This window comes from Triturus cristatus, chromosome 10, assembly GCF_964204655.1.
Source record: "Triturus cristatus chromosome 10, aTriCri1.1, whole genome shotgun sequence".
In the NCBI taxonomy this organism is placed as follows: domain Eukaryota; kingdom Metazoa; phylum Chordata; class Amphibia; order Caudata; family Salamandridae; genus Triturus; species Triturus cristatus.
In genome coordinates, this window is record NC_140593.1 from 904,845,596 (window position 1) to 904,865,582 (window position 19,987).

General features: G+C 47.5%; 1 protein-coding gene across 2 annotated transcripts in view; it reads left to right on the plus strand.

The window, feature by feature from the left end:
* The first annotated feature begins 12,442 nt into the window (after positions 1-12,442).
* The window catches only part of LOC146796223 (cathelicidin-1-like), a 49,451-nt gene continuing 41,906 nt past the window's right edge, over positions 12,443-19,987 (plus strand). For both annotated transcript variants that reach the window (XM_085628729.1, XM_085628730.1), the window contains exon 1: positions 12,443-12,670. In XM_085628729.1, coding sequence (XP_085484855.1) covers positions 12,485-12,670 — 186 coding nt within the window. In that variant the 5' untranslated portion in view covers positions 12,443-12,484. The remainder of the gene's footprint in view (positions 12,671-19,987) is intronic.

A 19,987-nucleotide genomic window follows, 5' to 3' on the forward strand; every position in this document is an offset into this window, starting at 1 on the left:
ACTTTACAAGCTTAAGGGCGATGCCCAGCGTGGTAATTGAGGTCAGACAATTTTGAATTATGAGCCAATCAGAATAATCTGTGTCTTCACAGGATTCAGACTGAGGAAGTGTTGAGCTATTGATAACTCTGTTTTTTCCAGTATGATGGGAATTTGAAGTCACAGTCAATGTGTATTGTTGGGACTCAATGCTAAGGTCATCCATTATGAAACGTAGAGGTTCCGCACATAGATTAAAAGGTGAGGGAGCAAGGACTGCTGCTTGCAGAATACCACAACAAACATGGGAGGGACGAGAAAGGGGCCCATTACATGTCAATTATTGGCTGCAGCCCTTAAGAAAAGAAGAAAACTACCTCAAGACATCATCTTTGGTGCTTAAGCGCTGTTCAGGGATGTTAACAAGTTATGATCTGCAGTGGTGGATGAAAGTAAGGAATTTAAGGAGTGAAAGAGGAAGGAAGGAATCAAGGAGAAATGGAAGGGAAAAGGGGGTAACATACCAGGAAACGAGCAGGGAAGGCAGGAAGGAAGAAAGGGATGCAGGTGTACTTTTCTTAAACATGACACACTACACTAACATTAGCAGGGCACCCTACATTTTGAGAACCACCTTGTAGTCACCTGCAAAGAAGCATTGAAAGTTCAAAGCAGTTCAAAAAAAATTCTTAGGAACCACCAATGGTGCAACAATATTTAGAGGTTACTAAACCCCAAGGCTGACGATTCTTGGTTTCACTACTTGTCTCATTCTCCCACCAGCCTACACTTACTGTCTTTTTATCTCATTCCTAGAGTAATTTTATTCTCAAATGTATTTCTCTTTGTCCTTCTTTTGTCTTATCTTTCTATTTCTCGTTTTCCCCCCTTTTTGACTTTCTCTCTATTCCTCTAGGTCACAGTCTGATTATAGAAAATAAGCCCCAATCCTCAAAAAATGAGTGCCGGTTACCACTTTCTGCAACTACGCAAAAACGAATCACTGAATACACATTATAATGACATGGAGGGTTCCACTGTAACAAACCTTAAAGATAGCTACACTCAGCAGGAAAAGATGCGAGAGGCACCATCGTCCACTCTGAGGAGGAATGTGTCCTGCACAACAGATCTGTTTCTTCACCCCGGGTAAACCAGAAAATAGACTGCAGGTCTCGCAAAATATATTTTTCTTCAACAGACAGCTGCGGCTACAAGTATGCTGCGTGAAACTGTGCCAACACTACTGTAGTGTCGCGGTCTAGTTGACGCGCACTATGGATTCACGCAATTACGTGGAGCAGCCATTTTGGACACTACTGCGCATGCGTGAAAACGCGCGCGGAGATCCGAGCGATCGGAGCAGTCTGCCCGGCGCTCTCTTGGTGTAATAATTATCTGGCAAATAAATATAACCCTACAACAGCGGCCAGACTACCTCTCTTCATTGGGGGGATGCAGAGAAACATTTCAGTGGCGACGAGGGTGGGATCAGTCAACCCTGAAGGACACACCCAGAAAAGGAGAGACCCCCACCAGCAGGAAAACCGGAGGTGGCGGCTAGGCACAGCCCTACTGTAGTAAGTGCACCAGAAGGCCACAAGAGGGGCACTAGGGACACCACGAGAGAGCGCGGCAGCGACAGACGGAAGCTAGAGGGAGGCACGAGGAAAGCAAATGTGCCGGCCAGTCGCACGGAAGCATAAGGAAGCAGACCGGAGCGAGACATAGTGGAGGCCCTGGCGGAATCAGGGAGGAACAGCGCAGAGGGCACGGAAGAGGCCCGGACGACCTGAAGAGGAGAAGAAGGGACGGAAGCGCCAGGCAGTCCTAGGAACCAGGCAGGAGAGAACAGGGAGCACGCCGAAATGTGCGCACAGGCGTCAGCGCTCACGACACCGATCCCGTTCCTGCCAAGACCCGGGGAGCCTCAAATGAAATGGGAGGACTGGAGAGAATATTTAAAAAATTACCTCGAAGCATTGGAGGACGAGAATGAGGAGGCGTTTTCCAGCAGCCGGAGGAAGAGGATACTCTTACATAAGCTAGGACCAGAAGGCATACGAGTATTCCAAAATTTAGTACCGGCCACCCGACCACCAGCAGACGATGATGTGTTCAAACACGCCATTGAAGACTTGGACAACCACTACCGCCCCGCCGTGTGCACGTCCATCGACCGCTACAATTTCCAGCAGAGGAAACAAGAAGCGGGGGAAACGATAGACGACTGCGTCGCGGCATTAAGGAAGCTAGCGATAACGTGTAAATTCGGAGCCCTGCACGACGAATTTATAAAAGACCAAATAGTAATGCACACAACAAACAAGACGGTGCAGGATAAATTGTGGGCAAATGGAGATGCGACGCTAAAAGAAGTGATAGCCATGGTGAAAAGGGCTGAACTGTCCAAGCGATGCGCAGACACAGCGAAGAGAGAACAAGTCCCGAGACCAACGATAAACAAAGTATAAGACGCCGACCAATATGGAAGAGGAAAACCGGCGCCAGGAGAGTACAAGGGAACGCAAAAAGTGAAAGGAAAATCAGGACAAACGTGGAAACAAGACAAAGAAGGCACGTCAAAGTGCTACCGGTGTGGTAGCCCGAACCATGCAGAACAGGACAAACGATGTCCCGCTTTCAGAGCAAAGTGTGCGTTCTGCGGCCTGATAGGTCACTACGAGAAGGTTTGCCGAAGGAAGTGGAAACATCGCACCGTGAAGTACGTGGCACAAGACCAAGGAGAGGAAGAAGAAGATCAAGAGGAAGACGACGACGTCCTTTGCGTGGAAGACCAAGTGCTAGGCATTGACTGCGGACGGTCTCGCAAACCCCAGTGCGACATGCGCATAGGAGGAGTGGAAATCACGATAGTGTCGGATTCAGGGTCCCCATACACAATTGTCCAAAGGTCCGTGTGGAATACGAAATTTGAACCTATAGTAGGCCCACATCTGGAACCTCCCGACATACGACCGGTCACATACACAGGGGAATCTATCCCAATGGTAGGGTTCCGAAGACTGCTCTTTCAATTCAAAGAACGCAGCGCCCAGTGCAAATTGTACGTCGCAGAGAAAGGACCCTCGGTCCTAGGGTGGATGGACCAAGGAGAATTGGGAATGCAACTGAATCCGGGAGGAGACACCCAAGTGTTAGCAACGTCGGAAGGAAAATGGTTTGAGTCAGAAGGAATGCGAAGCGAACACCTGAAAATATTTGGAGATAAGATAGGGAAATTGGGAAAATTCACCCACAAAATTGTGCTCAAGGAGAATGCCCACCCGGTGACACACAAAGTGAGAAACATACCGATCGCAGTGAGAAAGGCGGTGCAACAGGAGCTACACCGACTGGAGGAAGAAGGGATTATTGAACCCATCGACAGCGCGGAATGGTTGGCGCCATTGGTGGTGGCCATGAAACCGACGGGCAAGGTGCGCTTATGTGTGGACCTCAGAGAACTTAATAAATGATTTGTGGTGGAGAAGTTCCCTCTACCGCGCATAGAGGAAATGCTGGCACGGACAAAAGGAGTGAAGTGGTTCTCCACCATTGATCTCAAGTCGGCGTATCACCAGGTAGTCCTGCACCCCACGAGTAAGAAACTGATGTCCTTCATAACACCATTCGGATGCTATCAGTTCTGTCGCATGCCCTTTGGTCTGGCCTCAGCAGCAGCAGTTTTTCAAAAACTAATGGCCCGTCTGTTCCGAGACATAGAGGGAGTACAATACTTCCAAGATGACATCCTAGTGATGGGCAAGGAACAGGAAGACCACGACGAGAAGCTGAATGAGGTACTTAGGATATTGGAGAAGAACGGACTAACAGCTGAGTGGGAGAAATGCCGCTTTGGCATGTCATCAGTCACCTACCTGGGGCATGAGATCGGAGAACAGGGAATAACACCAAAAAAGGCGAACGTAACAGCCATCTGTGATGCTCCTCCACCCGCCACCAAGGAAGAAGTGAGATCCTTCCTAGGGATGGCAGAATACTACAGTAAGTTCGTCCAGCACTTTGCTATGAAAACGCACCACATGAGGCAGCTCACGAGAGAGAAAACAGCATTCATATGGACGGAAGAGACACAAGAAGAGTTCGACACCGTAAAAAGAGAAATCAGCCAAGCTATCCCGCTACAAGGGTTCGACCCCCTAGGAAAATCGATACTGATGACGGACTCCAGCGAAAAAGGGCTAGGAGCAGTGCTTATGCAAGAGAGACAAGATGGCATGAAGGAGACGATTAGTTTTGCGTCCAGGTCACTAACGAATTTCGAACAAAAGTTCAGCGTGATAGAGAAAGAAATGTTGGCTGTAGTTTGGGCCATGGGGAAGTATCGCCAGTTCTTGTGGGGCACGAGATTCCTACTGAAAACGGACCACAAACCATTAGTGAAGGTACTAACGTCAAGTGGACATGCCAGCGCGACACCCTGCATAGCGAAAATGACACTGAAACTCTTGGAATATCGTTATGATGTGGAATACATACTGGGCTCACGAAACAAGATAGCAGACTATCTCAGCAGAGCATCGGCAATGGAAAGTGCCACCAACAGCACGGAAGAAGACGATGTGATGGTAGCCTTGACAGAAGATCCAGAACGGTCAATAAGTATACAAGAATGGAGGGATGCATATGAGGCAGATAGAGACCTGGTAGAACTCAAGAAATGCGTAGTTCAATGGTGGCCCGAGAAGAAACAACAGATGAGTTGTCGGTGGGAGATGACGGAGTGTTTGTGTACAGGGGGGACAGAGTGGTCCCACCAGCGAAAGTAATACCATATCTATTGACAATATTACATGAAGGGCACCTGAGAATCGTGAAGACTAAAGCGAGAACCAAACAAACGTATTGGTGGCCAGGAATAGATCTACAAGTGGAGAGACACGTAAGAGACTGTGAGCAATGCCAAGGAGCAGACAAAATTCTGAAACCTATGAGACCCTCTCTAGGGAAGTTCACGAACCCCAATAATCCCTGGGAAGAAGTGGCGGTGGACATCCTTGGACCAGTACTAGACAACCAGGGAATTCCAAAGTACATGTGTGTTATAGTGGACAAATACTCAAAGTGGCCAGAGGTACACATTCAAGAGGAGATGGACACTGACACAATACTTCGATTTCTCACAACAGTCTTTCTCAGAGAAGGCATCCCCAGAGCCATAATTAGTGATAACGGACCCAATTTACTTCAGACAAATGGGTCAGATTTGCAGAGAGAAATGGCATTATGCTCAAACACACGTCGGTATATCACCCTGCCAGCAACGGTCAAGTAGAAAGGTTCAACAGGGTGATAATGGGCTCTATACAGGCAGCCATCTCCAGGGGCGAAGACTGGGAAAAGGAAATACAAAACACGGTGTGGGCCTACCGCATCACTCCTACTAGCACGGGGTACAGTCCGTTTCAAATTCTACGAGGAAGACAACCCTTCACCAAGGACAATGTCGCATGGAAAGAGAAGACAATCACGAGCAAATGGTCTCCAGCAGTGGTGCAACACAACCTGGAGAAAGCACAGAGGATCTACACAGAACATTAAAACCGCAGGAAAAACGTGAGAGCTACAGCCTTCGAAAAAGGAGAGTGGGTCAGAGTCAAGTTAGCAGTACCCAAGAGAAAGGGAGATAGCAAATATTCTCCACCCCTAAGAGTGGAAGAGGTGTACGACCGAGCGGCATTGCTCAGTGATGGCAATGTGTGGTCCCAAGACCGAATGGGCAAATGCAACAAAATCCTACAGTGGCCCCGCGAAGACAACGAAGGAATGACGCAACCAGAGGACACGAAAGACGAAGGAGAAGCTCCTCAAGGGGAGAAGGGAGAGAGTGATCCTGACGACCGTAACAGTGAGAGGAAGGTACGAGAAGGACCAACAACGGAGGAAAGGACAAGGGAAGTGGGCGAGAATGGAGACAGAGAAAGAAAAGGTACCCAAGAGGAAAGAAGGGGGAGCCCAGTCGAAGAAAGAGGTCGAGAAGGATACTCCACCCCGGTAAGATGCATCCGAGCTGGCAGAGCGGTGGTGAGACCATCCAAGTTTAAAGACTATGAACTGGAGTGAACTTTAAGTGAAATGTACATAGTTTTTGTGTGTTATAAAAGGGGGAGATATGTAGTGCCGCGGTCTAGTTGACGCGCACTACGGATTCACGCAATTGCGTGGAGCGGCCATTTTGGACGCTACTGCGCATGCGCGAAAATGCGCGCGGAGATCCGAGCGATCGGAGCAGTCTGCCCGGCGCTCTCTTGGTGTAATAATTATCTGGCAAATAAATATAACCCTACAACAGCGGCCACACTACCTCTTTTCATTAGGGGGACGCAGAGAAACATTTCAACTACGTAATGCTTTTTTCCAAGACATCCAACCTACTTTGCAAGGAATTTCCGATTTTATATTACAAAAAAAAAACCTGTGCTTTGCCCGTAGGGCACTTTGCTTGACTTGTTCTTTCCTGCCTGTGTCTTAATTCGAAGTATTTAAAACACGTTAACTCTAGGTTTTCTGAACGGCACGTGGTCTTTGACGTGAGGCCTCCAGGGGACATTGCGAGGGGAGCTGAAACAGCTGGCTATATAAGGGGCTTTCTGCACGGCGGAGGCGCATATCCAGTCCAGTCCAGTGGTCGAAGTGGGCGGGAACGGAGGGGCACGGCGTGCCCCTACTTATTTAATTTAACGAAGTCCGTTCCCCTACTTCTTCGTTTCAAAAATGCGTCCCGGGACGGCAGGAATGCTCTGAGCTTACAAGAAATACTACAGCATCATCCAGGCCGGTGTGCTGCATAGCGAGGAAGGCCTCTGCAGTTGACAGGACCCCCTCCCCCTTCCCCACTGTATCTGTGGGCAGGGACCTGTCCAGCAACACTGTAGGAGCCGTGGTGCACTGGAGGAGCAATCAATCGGCACAAAAACCCAGCTACCTCTGATGGGCCCGGCTGTGCGGTGATTTACACCTCATTTAGTGAGGAGGCCACCCACCTGCCCCCACTGTGACCAATACAATGGACACATTAGGACGCATTGGCGGCCCCGCCCTTGACCTCATCTGCCCTTTATTTTCGAGCTCACCCAGACAGGGCCGGTTTTAGGGCGGTGCGATCCACTCACTGGGTGCTGGCTTCCTGGGGGCACCGTGTTTGAAAGTTGTGCTTTTGAAGCACCTGCTGCAGCGTTTCTTTCCTCCACAATTACCAGGCCTTGCATAAATGTCAATAAAACTCGTGTGATTAATTATCTTCCTGGAGAGAGATGAGCATTTTGTATAGTTGAGGTTTTGACTTCGGTGAAGTTAGTGCAGAGGGTTAATATGCCTGCTGCAAAGAACGTGTACCAAGTAGATTACAGAGTGGGTATGATGTAAACAGATCAGCAGGTTACTGCTTTCAAAAGAGACATCTTTTTTGTTACTTGCAATTTATAACTTAAAGTCCTAATATAGAATAGTGAGCTACTAACTTTCATCCTAGAACTGCACTGCATACACACTGCAAAGTATACATTATTAGAACATTGATTAATGTTGCAAAAAGATGGCTAGAAATCGATTGTTATTAAAGAAAACTCCCAACTATGCTGTTTCTTGTTCGACTCCGAGTTTGTGCTTCTCCACACCAAGAACTCTTAAACTATACTAGTATGGATGACATGTGACTCCTACACTTTTAGTCCTTTGGGTTATGTAACATTTCCTATACACTGATTTACACACGTATGATTGATTGTCTCTGTGTAATGTGTGTGTGATGCAAAGTGCTTGGACACCCTACACTGGTATGATTGGCGCTATATAACTAATTCAATGCATCTGAGAGACTGTGGTTATGGAGACTTGGTCACTGTTAAAGGGTGCTAGTGAGAGAATCCGTGGTGGAGGTGGTCATTGGGGGGGCGCCAACAAACATTGTCGCACAGGGCGCCACCAGCTCTAAAGCCGGCCCTGCACCCAGACTGACAATACCACACGGAAAGGAAGAGGACTGGAATTCGTGGCAGACTGTGCTCAAACCTTGGCGCGTTTTAAAAATAAATGTGGAAAATGTTTAATGTCTTATCTGCTGTTTTCCGTATTATATTTTATAAAATGTGTACTGCTTCTCTGTCTATGTTCAGGGATGTGGTCTTTTTGAAAATACTGTTTACCCTTTTCCAAGGATATAACATAAAAGCAGCCCGAGGTGTCCATTTCTGTGACACCCGAGCACCAGAGCCCCTTGTGAGCCCCATCCAGGGTCTGACTGTGAAAACAAATAAGCCCTGGCTCCAAGGCCGGGCTGGTGTACTGGGCATCTGGTTTTATTACTGGAGGCTGCAAAATCGACCCCCAGTAACAAAACCCGCAGGGCTGTCCAGCACAATGACTCACTTCTCACTCTCAAAAACGCAAAAATCACTGCAGGATTCCTTGTAAGCCCAGCAGATTTCAGGCAACAATAAAAGAGTCAAGATTTATATCTCTGGTGGTTGATCTTCCTGTTGGAGAGAGATTGGAGTATTGTCTATTGCCAGTTTTGACCCATCCATTGTAGCAAAGAGGGTTAAAATGCCCGCTGCAAAGAACCTGTACCATACAAATCACAGAACTGTATTTAATGGGCAAAGCTCAGTGGGTTACTGCTTTTGTCACAGAGAGCTACATGCACACTGCATGGTGAGGGTTTGGAAGTTATGTTTTTCCCCAGTCATTCATTATCCTAATACTGCTAAAATTGGTTTGTTTGGGAAGAAATACATTCTTTTTAGAAAATCCAACTACTGTGTTACATTTTGAAACCTCGGGTTGTGTTCCAGATCTTAAAAAAATGCCAACCAGAATTGATGGCATGTGAATCCTAACACCTTGTAGCCCTTTTTGTGTTGTAAACATTTTCTAAACATTGATTTACACACGTATGATTAATTGTCTCTGTATGTGTGCATGATGTAAAGTGCTCCAAGTCCCTCACTGGTATGAGAGGCACTATCAAACAATTTAAATACATGTGAGAGAAGGGCAGTGGAGAGATGAGGGGCGCTGTTGGAGGGTGATAGTGAGGGAATCCTTGAAGGGCCCCAACAAGATTGTCGTATCCTGGTGCACCGTAAGGTCATCATTTACTGTTCTCTAAAAGCTAATACAATGGAATACATAATACAATGTGTTGTAGAATGCACCATTTATGTAATTTTTTCCAAAATTTTCTAGGGGAGAGAACACCCTCTCCCCGTGTCCCTTGTGCAGTCATCAGGCTTGCTTGCTGCGTTCACATGCATCACACTGTGCAGGGGATGGACACAAATTTCCCAGGGCTGCTTTGGGTTCCCAGTTTGGCCCTGTCTGGCACCAAAGTAAAAGTGCCCCATTTAGTAAATGAGATATCTAAACAAGCATTGGCAAAGCCAATAGGTCTTGCCCTTGGGACCTCTTAGGTTTGTGATTTTGTTTTAGCAATGCATTACAGCCTAACTAATGTACGATTGTGTCACCACAAAAAATAAAGTTGGATGTATCCTTCACTTCCCGAATGAAAATATAATTTTGCCTTTTACCCTCAAGAGCTCTTTCAAGTTTTTTGTGGGTAGGAGAGTTAGCAAGCCAGACAGTTCAAAAGGTATAGTTAGCAGGACACTTGAATACATAATGTCGATGTTTGAGCAGCTTGCTGGCTGACATGAATGTGGAGGAGCCCTGTGGGTTTCTGTGAGTCAGATCAGATTTTCCTCAAGAATCCCTTAATCTTCTGAGCCCTGCTTATGCCCTTCCTTGCTGTCCACGAGTACACCAAAGGCTTACCTGTGTACACTAAGAGCACCGTTTTCATGTCCTCAACGTTTGAGGCTAAAAACACTCATTGATTTCTAAACAAGGAGTGTAAAAACTAAAGTAGCCATGTTGTTCCTGCTTATTTCGCACGCTTTACATAATCTTCCTGTGCCTATGAGTGTTTGCTTTTTCCAGGATGTTGTTACTTTTTTCAGGCAGTGCGTAATTTGAATTGAGTCACAGCCAGGTGTTTATAATGGGGCAGAATTGGGTTGTAGCTGAAGGCAGTGCAAGTATCTCTCAGTGGGACAGAAGGGTGCTCAGGGAGGATAGGATGTGGCACTACGGCCAGAGCTACCAAATCTGGAACTGGGGAATCGGGCTTCATGACCAGTCCACCAGACCACTCTCCTGAGGGAGCACATTCCCCTACTAGACCTTAGAAGGCCATACTAGACCATAGAAGCCCTGGTCTCTAAGCACCAGCAAGTGGACCCTACCGGTGGCCAGTGTGGGTTAACCTTGAAGGCCTGTCCATCACAATCCATACTGAAGTTCACCTACAGTCTTGCGAGTAGGCCTACGAAGCAGCACACCCTAGAACAGCAGTGACTTTGTCACTGAGGTCACAGGACCCTTGAGGCCAGTCCGCCTCACACATAGGTGCCTCCATTGGCCTTGTTCCAGCAGTATTAATGCAACTCACCAGGGATTGGCAATGCAGGATTTGCATGCACACCAGACTAAGGGGCATGTTTACAAGGGCCTTGCGTCATGCTTGCACCATGGAACGTGGTAAATGCACGTCACAAATCTGCAAGTCATATTTATGAAGCCACGCAAAGCCACTTTGCCTGGCTTTGAATGGTTTCATAAATATGGAGTAATGCAACACAGCGCAAATTGCTGCTTTGACTTACTCTGCACAAGGGAGGCGTTGCAGTGGGTGTTCCCACTCAACTCTCAAGTTTTTTATGCATTCCCAGATTTACAAGGACTTGTAAACCTGGGACTGATTCAAAATCTTACGCCTCCCCAAGGGAGGCACAACAAGGAGAGAAATCTTTATTTCTCCCTGTTTTCCTCTTTCTATATGTGCAGCACACATACAAAGAGGAAAAAGCCTCTCAGGTTTGCTTTTGTGCACAAAAACAATGCTGCATGCAATGGAGGCACCCTTGCACCATGGTGCAAGGGTGCCTGCGTTGGCGCTAGGCTGACGAAACGGCACCAGCACACTTGGAAAGGGCAGGAATGCACCGTATTGGATAAAGACGGTGCATTTCTGCCCTCTCCCGGAGAGCCAGGGCAGCACAGCAAAGTAACTTGATGCGTTGCACCACCATTCCCGTAAATATGTCCCTAAGTTCTCAAACTTCACGATGTCTCTTTGCTTCAAGCAGCCAGCACTTTTAACATGTGCTGCCTGCTTTTGGGCCGCTGCAATTACGCAGTAATGGAGGGCAAAATTATGTTGCAGTGTTGACTAAATTATGCAGCAATGAAAGACTGCAGGTTAATGTGGTACATTTTCTGATACTTTGTCATTTTGAAATTTTACACATACTAACAGTCTCTGCAAAGCTTTCGCCTCATTAATAGCAGCCCTGAGAACATGACCAGTCAACCTTTGTAAAGGGCCCTCCACTTCACAGCAACACAAGTCACGTTGTTTTGATCCATTTGAGATACAAACAAATTTTTAGGTAAAACCATCAGCTTATGAAGCAGATGGTGCTTTATGTGGCAAACACGGCAGAGTTATAATTATGTGGAAAACATTTGCAAACTAGGATATTTTGCCATTCATGTTTGAACTTCTCTCATGCAGTCTCTGGTGGGTGGTATTCCTAGACACCTACAGTGCTAATGGAGAGACAAAGGAGGAAGGTGTCTAATAGTGATTGCAGAGGATAGTAGTCTGTAGGGGAGAAAATTACTGATTGAAATAATCGGAGGACCACTACCTATTTTTGACTCTACCAATGTCTGAGTCTCATAATTTCAGAATTGATGCATTTGCAATTCTGATTGCTATCTAACTTGAGTGGTAAATACACAAACTACTCATAAAATAGTTGTATCTCGTTCATCTGATACTGCTAAAAACATCTGCAAAACCAACAGGTCTGGGTTGTTTTATAGTGCTAGGTCTAGATACAATAACAGGAAACTAAGAGGCATCTAATGCTGGCTTCATGGCATGTTGCTTGAAGCATGTAAAAACACATGAATACAATTTTGCATTGACCGTGGGGCACAGAATGATGTCATCAACAGTGCTCCCCAACACGTGGGGCTTCCTGTCATCGAATCTAAAGCCAAATGTTATGTTCAGAATTGGTTAGAAAAAGGGAGAAGTGCTAATGAAAGAAACTGCATGGCTCGGACACAAATGGCTTATGATTCCACCTATATGCGTTTGGGACATTCTGTGATTGAATACGTATCCCAAATTGTAAATGTATTTTAATGTCAATAACTCATCTATTAAACCTCAAATAAACGTGTATCTATTGGTTGCATTAAATAACATTATAAGCTGTAACTCGTCAGTGAAATGCCAAACATACTAAAAATTGGGATGTTTTGCTCTTTCTAGCCACACCTCTGACTCCGCCCACTGACCCAATCCTCGGAATATTCCCGCCCCCTGATGCTCCGCCCACAGTTCCCCTACTTTTTTTTCCCCACTTCGACCACTGGTCCAGTCGCGTATCTCGCTGCAGCCACCAGGATGGAGCTGTGCCTCATACTCACGCTGGTCCTCGGCGGGACTTCGATAGCCACCTCGGCGTCCCTCCAGAACATTCCTGCAAGTAGCCGAGATGCCTTAATCGTAGGCAAGGCTCTCGAAATCTACAACCGAGAGCCCGGTGTGGCTTATTTCAAACTCGTCGAGTCTGAGCCTGACGCAGGTCTGGTGAGTACTATTTACTAAATTCAATTAAAGGCTACTTACTAACTACTGGCGCATTGGCTACTAAATAGAGGCGGTCCTGTGGCTTGTTTCCCTGCTTACCTATCCGAGCAGAAAAGGGGGTAGATTGTTTAAATATGAATCCCAAGCCAATACATATTTATTAAAAATAGGCAAGCGAAAGCTTTGTGCTGTGATATTTCATGCACTCGTCTCAACTTCAGAATTAGACTCGAAGTAAACGCTGGTCGAAAGAAGAGCGCGCGCAGTGGTGTTTCAGTAAGTTAGCTCAGAGGGTTAAAGCAGGTTGTGTCGTAGTTCCAAGTGCATGTTGAAAACTGTTTTTTCAATCTATACAAGCAGACTTTACAACTTGCACGTTGCCATCGTGTGCCAGACGATGCCGGCTCTCATCTCGTCCCTGTGTAAGAGAGCCGATACCACACGGTGAACACACGATCAACCACACGGCCTGTCCTACGGGGTGTGAAACTTCCAAAGCAAATCGGCGACAGCCTCAGAATGCTTTGTTCTGTTGTTGTGGGGTGGGTGGGTGGGGGGGAGGGGGCGGTGAATTTAAAGTGGCTAAACCTGTGTGATCTGCACAACACCCATCAACCAAGAACCGCTTGTTCAAGACCCCACCCTCCCCCCCCCAAACGGTGAAAATCGTTCCTTAATTGGCAGGTCTGGCACAGGCATACATTATGCACACAGAGCAACACGCCTTTGGGCACTCAATTTCACAGATTCCAACAGACAAACAGCCATGCACGCCGAATGCATGCAGGCATCCATGCATACAGACCAGCAGCCCCACATAAAAAAAGTTAAGCAGGCACAGGGTGACGTAACGTCAGCGGTGTATTTTCACCACAGTAGCACGAGCATAGCTGCCATGATATGCTGCTTCAGTCCATGATTTTTCTTTGCATTCTGGGACTTGTGGTCCAGTTTTATAATGGAATAAACAAGATTAAAGCTCCCAGAATTCAAAGAAAAACCTGGAATGGAGCAGCACATTCCTCATGGACCAGTATAACTTTATTGGATTGCACCAGTAATGCTCCTCAGAGAAGAACTGTGCATTACACTTCAGGGATACACTGGGCGAGACGCTTTAGGGGAACAGTGGGCGATGTACATCTCTAAAGAAAGGAGTGATGTCCAGTTCAGGACCACAAGATTCTATGCATTATGAGGGAATCGGGTGCGAAGCATCAGGGCTCTTAGGGCCATGATCTATGGTGTACGTGGCGATGGACAGCAAGGCGCGCACACCGGTGTTTAGTGGGTGAGCTGACTCAGGGTGATGTGAGGTACAAGTGTTTTTAGCAGCAGCAAGACCAGATACGCTCTTCATGTCTAATGTTGGGGAACACAAACTAGGACATGTTCAGCTTTCCTTTCTAATGTTTCTGAGATATTTGTTTTGCAGGTCAGAATCTATTGTGGGTAGATATAATTTCGTCTTTTTTGTGGGTAGCCGTAGACAGTTTACATTGGGCACGCATCCACTGACAGCTCATATATAAGTTCACAAACGTATACATTGCAGCAGGAGTGCTTATGTCCTGTGCGATTGCTCTTCCCAGTACGGCAGTTTGGTTAAAGTCTCTAACCTGTACTCCGTTAAAACAAGCATTGGCATAGCCAATAGGTCTCGCCTTTAGGACCTTATAAGTGTTTAGCCATGCAGCCAATTATCCTGGGTGCTACAACATCTACTGTTACTTCTCATAGGCTAAAATAACCCCACCTGATCAACAAGCTGAAAAAAAGGAGTAATTTCCAGGCAAGCGCATCAGCGCCCCACATAGGGGTATAAATGTGGCAATACAAAGTCAAAATAAGATATAATATGGTGCGTGAGAATTCAACTCTCCCCCACACCTTCCTTCCATGTATAAGCACAGCGACACATTTACCACAAAATTGTTGAATAGAACGTAACTCCTAACTTCACAGGCGACATCAAATTTCTTCCCTCAATACGAAACACACACTTTAACAACCATGTATAAGAGGGTGGCAGCTTACAGGCCCACCCAGAAAGCGTTTGAGGTCTAAGTAATGGTAAAAATGAACTATATAAAACGCTATGACATAACATATTACCTCCAGCCATACGGTGTATTGTATGAAATGTCAATGAGCACTTGCTAGATAGCCTCGAGTCCTGACTTTCAAAACCATTATTTTAGCAAAGCTGTATTATTAAACATGACCTAATGCTGACATGCAATTCAGACATGCCTCTATGTTAAGGTGAACATGTATTCTATACTTGCAAGGCGCGTCCATGAGCTCCAGCCTAACATCCACGGCCAGTTGTTGATATTCTCTTCTATGGTAGGAGTAAAGTAATAAATAATTATGTCCCTGTGCCTTAGCTGCGTGGTCGTGAAACGACAGTGCCTATATATTCCCTCTCGTGGAAGGAAAGTAAGTTTAAACATTTAAGTCCCCACAATGTGCATTGACGTTGAATCACAGTGGAATGTCCGAGGTGTGTATTTGTCATCGGGCGGGATGGTGTCCCCAATAACTACAGACTACATTCTAGTGTGGAAAAGGCTGCCTTAATGAAATAGGTGCACAACATGGCCCCCATCAACCTGCCTCTACGCCATGCATGCTAATCATAACATTGGCCTTGCTATACATTTTATTAACTATCCACAAACCCCTCTCCCCTTAGCAACCCTTCCAAACCAATCAAAATCCAATCACATACTCATCACTGGTAAATCCCCGCATCCATCCATCGTGCTTCCATCACTGTTGTCCTCTCATTCCATAACTCCTCTCCCCCCCCCCCCCCCCCAAATTCAACTGGATCTCAACATTGGCTAATGCTTTCTTTTATAAACCTTTTCAACTCTAGGAACCTACCCTAGAAAATCCCAGAATTTTTCTGTCCCCTCCCCCCGCCCCCCAACTAGGAAAACAAAAAAAACCTTCATTCCCACAGGCAAATGCAGCATCTCAGATCGAACATTCTTTATTTGCATCCGACAGCTCCACCTTATAAACCAATAAATTAATCCCGTCTTCTCTGAAAAACTTTACTGCCTCGTACGTAATGTAGGTGTGGTTCAAAACCCCATGCACCGTACAAAATTTCCAAATCTGTTTCCTTTTTGACTTGCTCTGTCTATGGTCCCTGGTTTGTTGGCTCTCCTACATACTCTGTGGCATAAACTCATTGAATACTATATTCGTGCCTGACCATGCTTTCTTAATCTCCAATAAGTCCTCTTTTATAGCATTTACTGATGCCAAACCTTTCATCTTGACTAAGTCATTTTCTCCTAATCACAACAACAAAATGTGTGGGCCAGGGGTTCCCCATATCAAATCATTCAATTTTGGCAACCGCTCGTGCCATCGCATGCTTCCTTTGCCAAACCACTTCAACTGTACTGCCGTATCCGGCAGACCCAGTTGACTTCCTCCTTCTCTTGACACTGCATGCCATACTGCCCACTTCACAAAAGAGTGCCTGCAGATCCAAACCTCTTTATGGCCTGTTTGAGGGCCCACAATGCAACCCAGGAGAAAATAAACTCATGCTAGTGAATGTTCTGCAACATCCACCCAAATTGCAAATAGCGCTGATAGCAACCAGATTGCAACCCCAACTGTATAATCTCCCCTGCTGTCCAACCCCTGCCTTCAGCCTCCATCGCTATTCCAATCTGTAATGAATGCATCACAAAATCCCTTGAACCATAGCCCACCAAACCCAAAGCCCTCCACAAAACCCACAACTCCTACGAAGCTGAAAAATGCACACCATTCTTGGGCGGAAAAATCTCTTCTTTTCCGCCACCTTGCTTTCGCAACATCACCCACCAAGCATATGGACAAACTGTCACACACATGCCCCTGCCTGACTGATAGTCTTGGACTTTGGTATCCAGACCTGCACCCCCCCCTTCCAGCATACGGACTTCACACCAACATATCCCTTTGTGTGCCGCAGATCCAACAACTTCTGTAAAGCAAAAAGCTCCAGAAACAGCCACACCATGATGACCGTAAAACGAAGCATCTACCATGCAACCCAACACACCCTTGAGAGCATTGCAACCACTTGCTTCAAAATGCGCAGTGTGATGGCACGCCTCAACCTGTCTTCCACACCCCCATCTCGTGACCACCCTTCAAGGATGTGCTCCCCATTTCTCCCACAGATGGCTCATATCCCCACTTCAGCTTTCCAAAAAAGGCTATGGTCCCCAACTTACTGGCTATCGTGACCACCAACAAACTCTTGTCAATCAAAGACATGATAACATTTACCACATCATCCCTGCAAGCTGGACCTCCATCCGGACTCCCCTGGGGCACTGCCCCCGACTGCTAAATATCCTTACACACCAGTCGATAAGCTTTACGCATTGAGTCCGATAGTGAACCCAGGATCAGCTGCGTCACATGATCTCGCCTACTGGCCAAAAGTGAGCTGGCATTGCAGTCTTCTCTCGTCCACCCCTGGGGGCACCCACGGAACCTCATCCACTGAAATTGAGAGAGAGAGCATCAGCAATTTAATTGTGTATTCCTGGAATGCTTTGTACCCTGTAAGTACCGTTTGCCCGCAAACACTCCAACACAAAAACTCTCAACTGCCACACCTTGGGTTCTTTTGCATATTAGAAAATCTGCTGTCCAATTTTCAGTGTTGACTAGTACCCTGGGCCTACAGGACAACTCATAATCCTTCTCCTTATAGCCCTCTATAGCCTGTATCTCCCGATGTAGCAACTCAAATAGCTCTACATATTCCCCTTTCTAAATACGCTCATTAGTCACAGCCATTAAGTGCGCCCCCAGTGGTTTGGTAATCCCCATGTATGCCATTCACTACCTCTTTACTCTCTCGTATTTGTCCCCATCCTCAACCTCCAAACCTTCATTGGTCCCTGTGACTTGTGACCTTATAAGCAGTTCTGCCGTCGCCTCCTCCTTGTCCCCCACTACGTCCATACCCATACGTTGGTCCTGGAGATACTTATCCCGCCGTAGCCTGGTACCCCCCCTGTGCTTGTGCATCTTACCTCGCAGCCTAAACCTCGACCTATACAACCCCCCACTGTTACCATGTATTCTGCCTTACCTGGCTTTAAGACCAAGACCCATGCCAAAACCGTCCGTCCTAACGCTGCAGTTCTTTCCTTTAGAGCAGCCGTTGAGCGTGTTGCTACTTCCTCTAAACCACCAATACTACCCCTCAAATTAGTCAAAACCCACCCCTTATGACCTCTGGGAGGAGCCTTCCGGCATTCTTGCCAGGCAGACATCTGTCTGGCCTTTGCTCGCTTGACTGTGGTCCATCGCCGTCCCAGAGCCGCCTGTAGGACAGATGCCCTGTCCTTGGGCCGGAGTGGACAGGCTGTACCAGACCTTCCTGATTGACCAGCATGTACCCAATCCTCCGCATCTACCTCTGGCCCCTGGTTGGCACTAAACTGTCCCTGGCCTACCTGCCCTGGAAACCCAGGGGGAGGCATATGACACCACATTCATCACCCTGTGCCCCCATCTTGAAAAACCTCTGCCCCTATCAAAACCATGGAGGAAGTTGGGGAGTGGGGGTCAGGAGCCACGACCCTCACAGCCTGGGACTCATGCCGGTGTTCGACCTGCACTAGAGCTTCATGCTCCTCCACCCACAAGGGAAAGGACCTGCCCTTCCCCCTTAAGTCCCACCCAGCACCAGAAAGCACCCTCCTTCCCCTTGTCCGGATGCCCCCCACTATGTCACCATGTCCCCTGGGGACCGATGTACCAGCCTTGGCGCTCAAAGCCTGCCCTGTACTTGTCTTAAAGGAGGAGAATGGCACCCCCTGAGTGGGCTACCCTGCTCCTGCCCAGTCCCCACCTTCACTTGCCTGAACAGGGCCTGCCTTTGAGGAAACAGGCCCTGCAGTTGCCTCGCCTCCGTGATGTCATGGTATGCAGTCTAGGCCTGGGCAAAAATTTCGTTCCGTTCGCGGAAATTGCGATAATTTGACATTTTTGCGTTCCGCGGAGAGCGCGAAAATGTCAAAAATTCCGGTTTCCGCAGCTTGGCGATAATTTGTTTCTTGCTCGCGCTGTAAAATGATACATTCTCGCGCGCGCGCGATCGCCTTACCTGAATCCCTGCGTTCGCCGACAAGTTTTCTTGATCCGGTCGCGTTCTCCATGAGATGTTGTATTGTTTTTAGCCATTTGCGCTGTCTCGCGACAGTTCGCGCCCGCAGTGACGTCATGCGTCGCGCGATCACGTCTTTCTTCTCGCGATCATGCACCGCGAGAACAACTCAAAACAAGATGGCCGCGCCCGCAAGCAACCACATGGGTAAGTTGGCGACCCGCAACCATGCAGAAAATCTCGCGAACATGCCGGAAAAAACCTTCCGCATCTTCGCGATATTTCTGCTTGTTTGCGATAATTTTAAACATTCTCGCGATAATTTGCGAAGGTTAATTCCGCAAATTCCGCCCACCCCTAATGCAGTCCACTCACGGTCCAATGGTGTCACCCCACCCTCTGGTGGCACACTTCCAGACAGGCCCAGGCTCTGGGGAACAGCTGCATCATGGGCTGGGCCTGCAGCCTCCTTCCCTCTGTGTGCTCCGACTGGCCCGGACACAAAAGGTAAGGGCCTAAAATGGAGATGCGCCCCGCCTCCCGACCCACTTCCCCTGCCACCTCTGCTGCCAGTTGCACTCGCTGCATTACGGATGATGCAACCTTTTTTACTCGCATTTCCGCTCCGTGGCACTCAAAGCGCGCAACGTGCTGAGCCCGCTGCCGACGGCCCCCACACCTGTATCTCCCATTGAGCTCAACGCGGAGCCTCATCCCTGGACCCACGGGCAGTCCCTTTTGCCATGCCAGAAGTCGACCCACCTTTTTGTACCTTGAGGGAAGTTTACCCACAAGCCATGGCGGCGGCCACCACCCCCCCCCCCCCCCCCCCTTTGGACCTGCGCTCCTGGGCAGTTAACGCGTCCTCCGAAAGCCGGTCGACTCTGCCTGCTTATTGTAAAATGAGCAGCACCTGCTTGATATCATTTTGGACTTCCATGACTCCACCACAAAACTATTGCCTGATGCTATTTCTGACCCTGCCAACCGGGACGTACTCAATAAAATGGGACCTAACCCTGGTAACTAACGCATAAAAAAACCTAAGAACCATGCCCAGCATCCAGTGGACCAAACACTATGCCCTTCGACCTTGGACCCTACCACCTGCCTAAAAATTCTGGAAATTTAAGGCCTTTTGCCCACTCCCAAAACCATCATTGGCATATGCACAA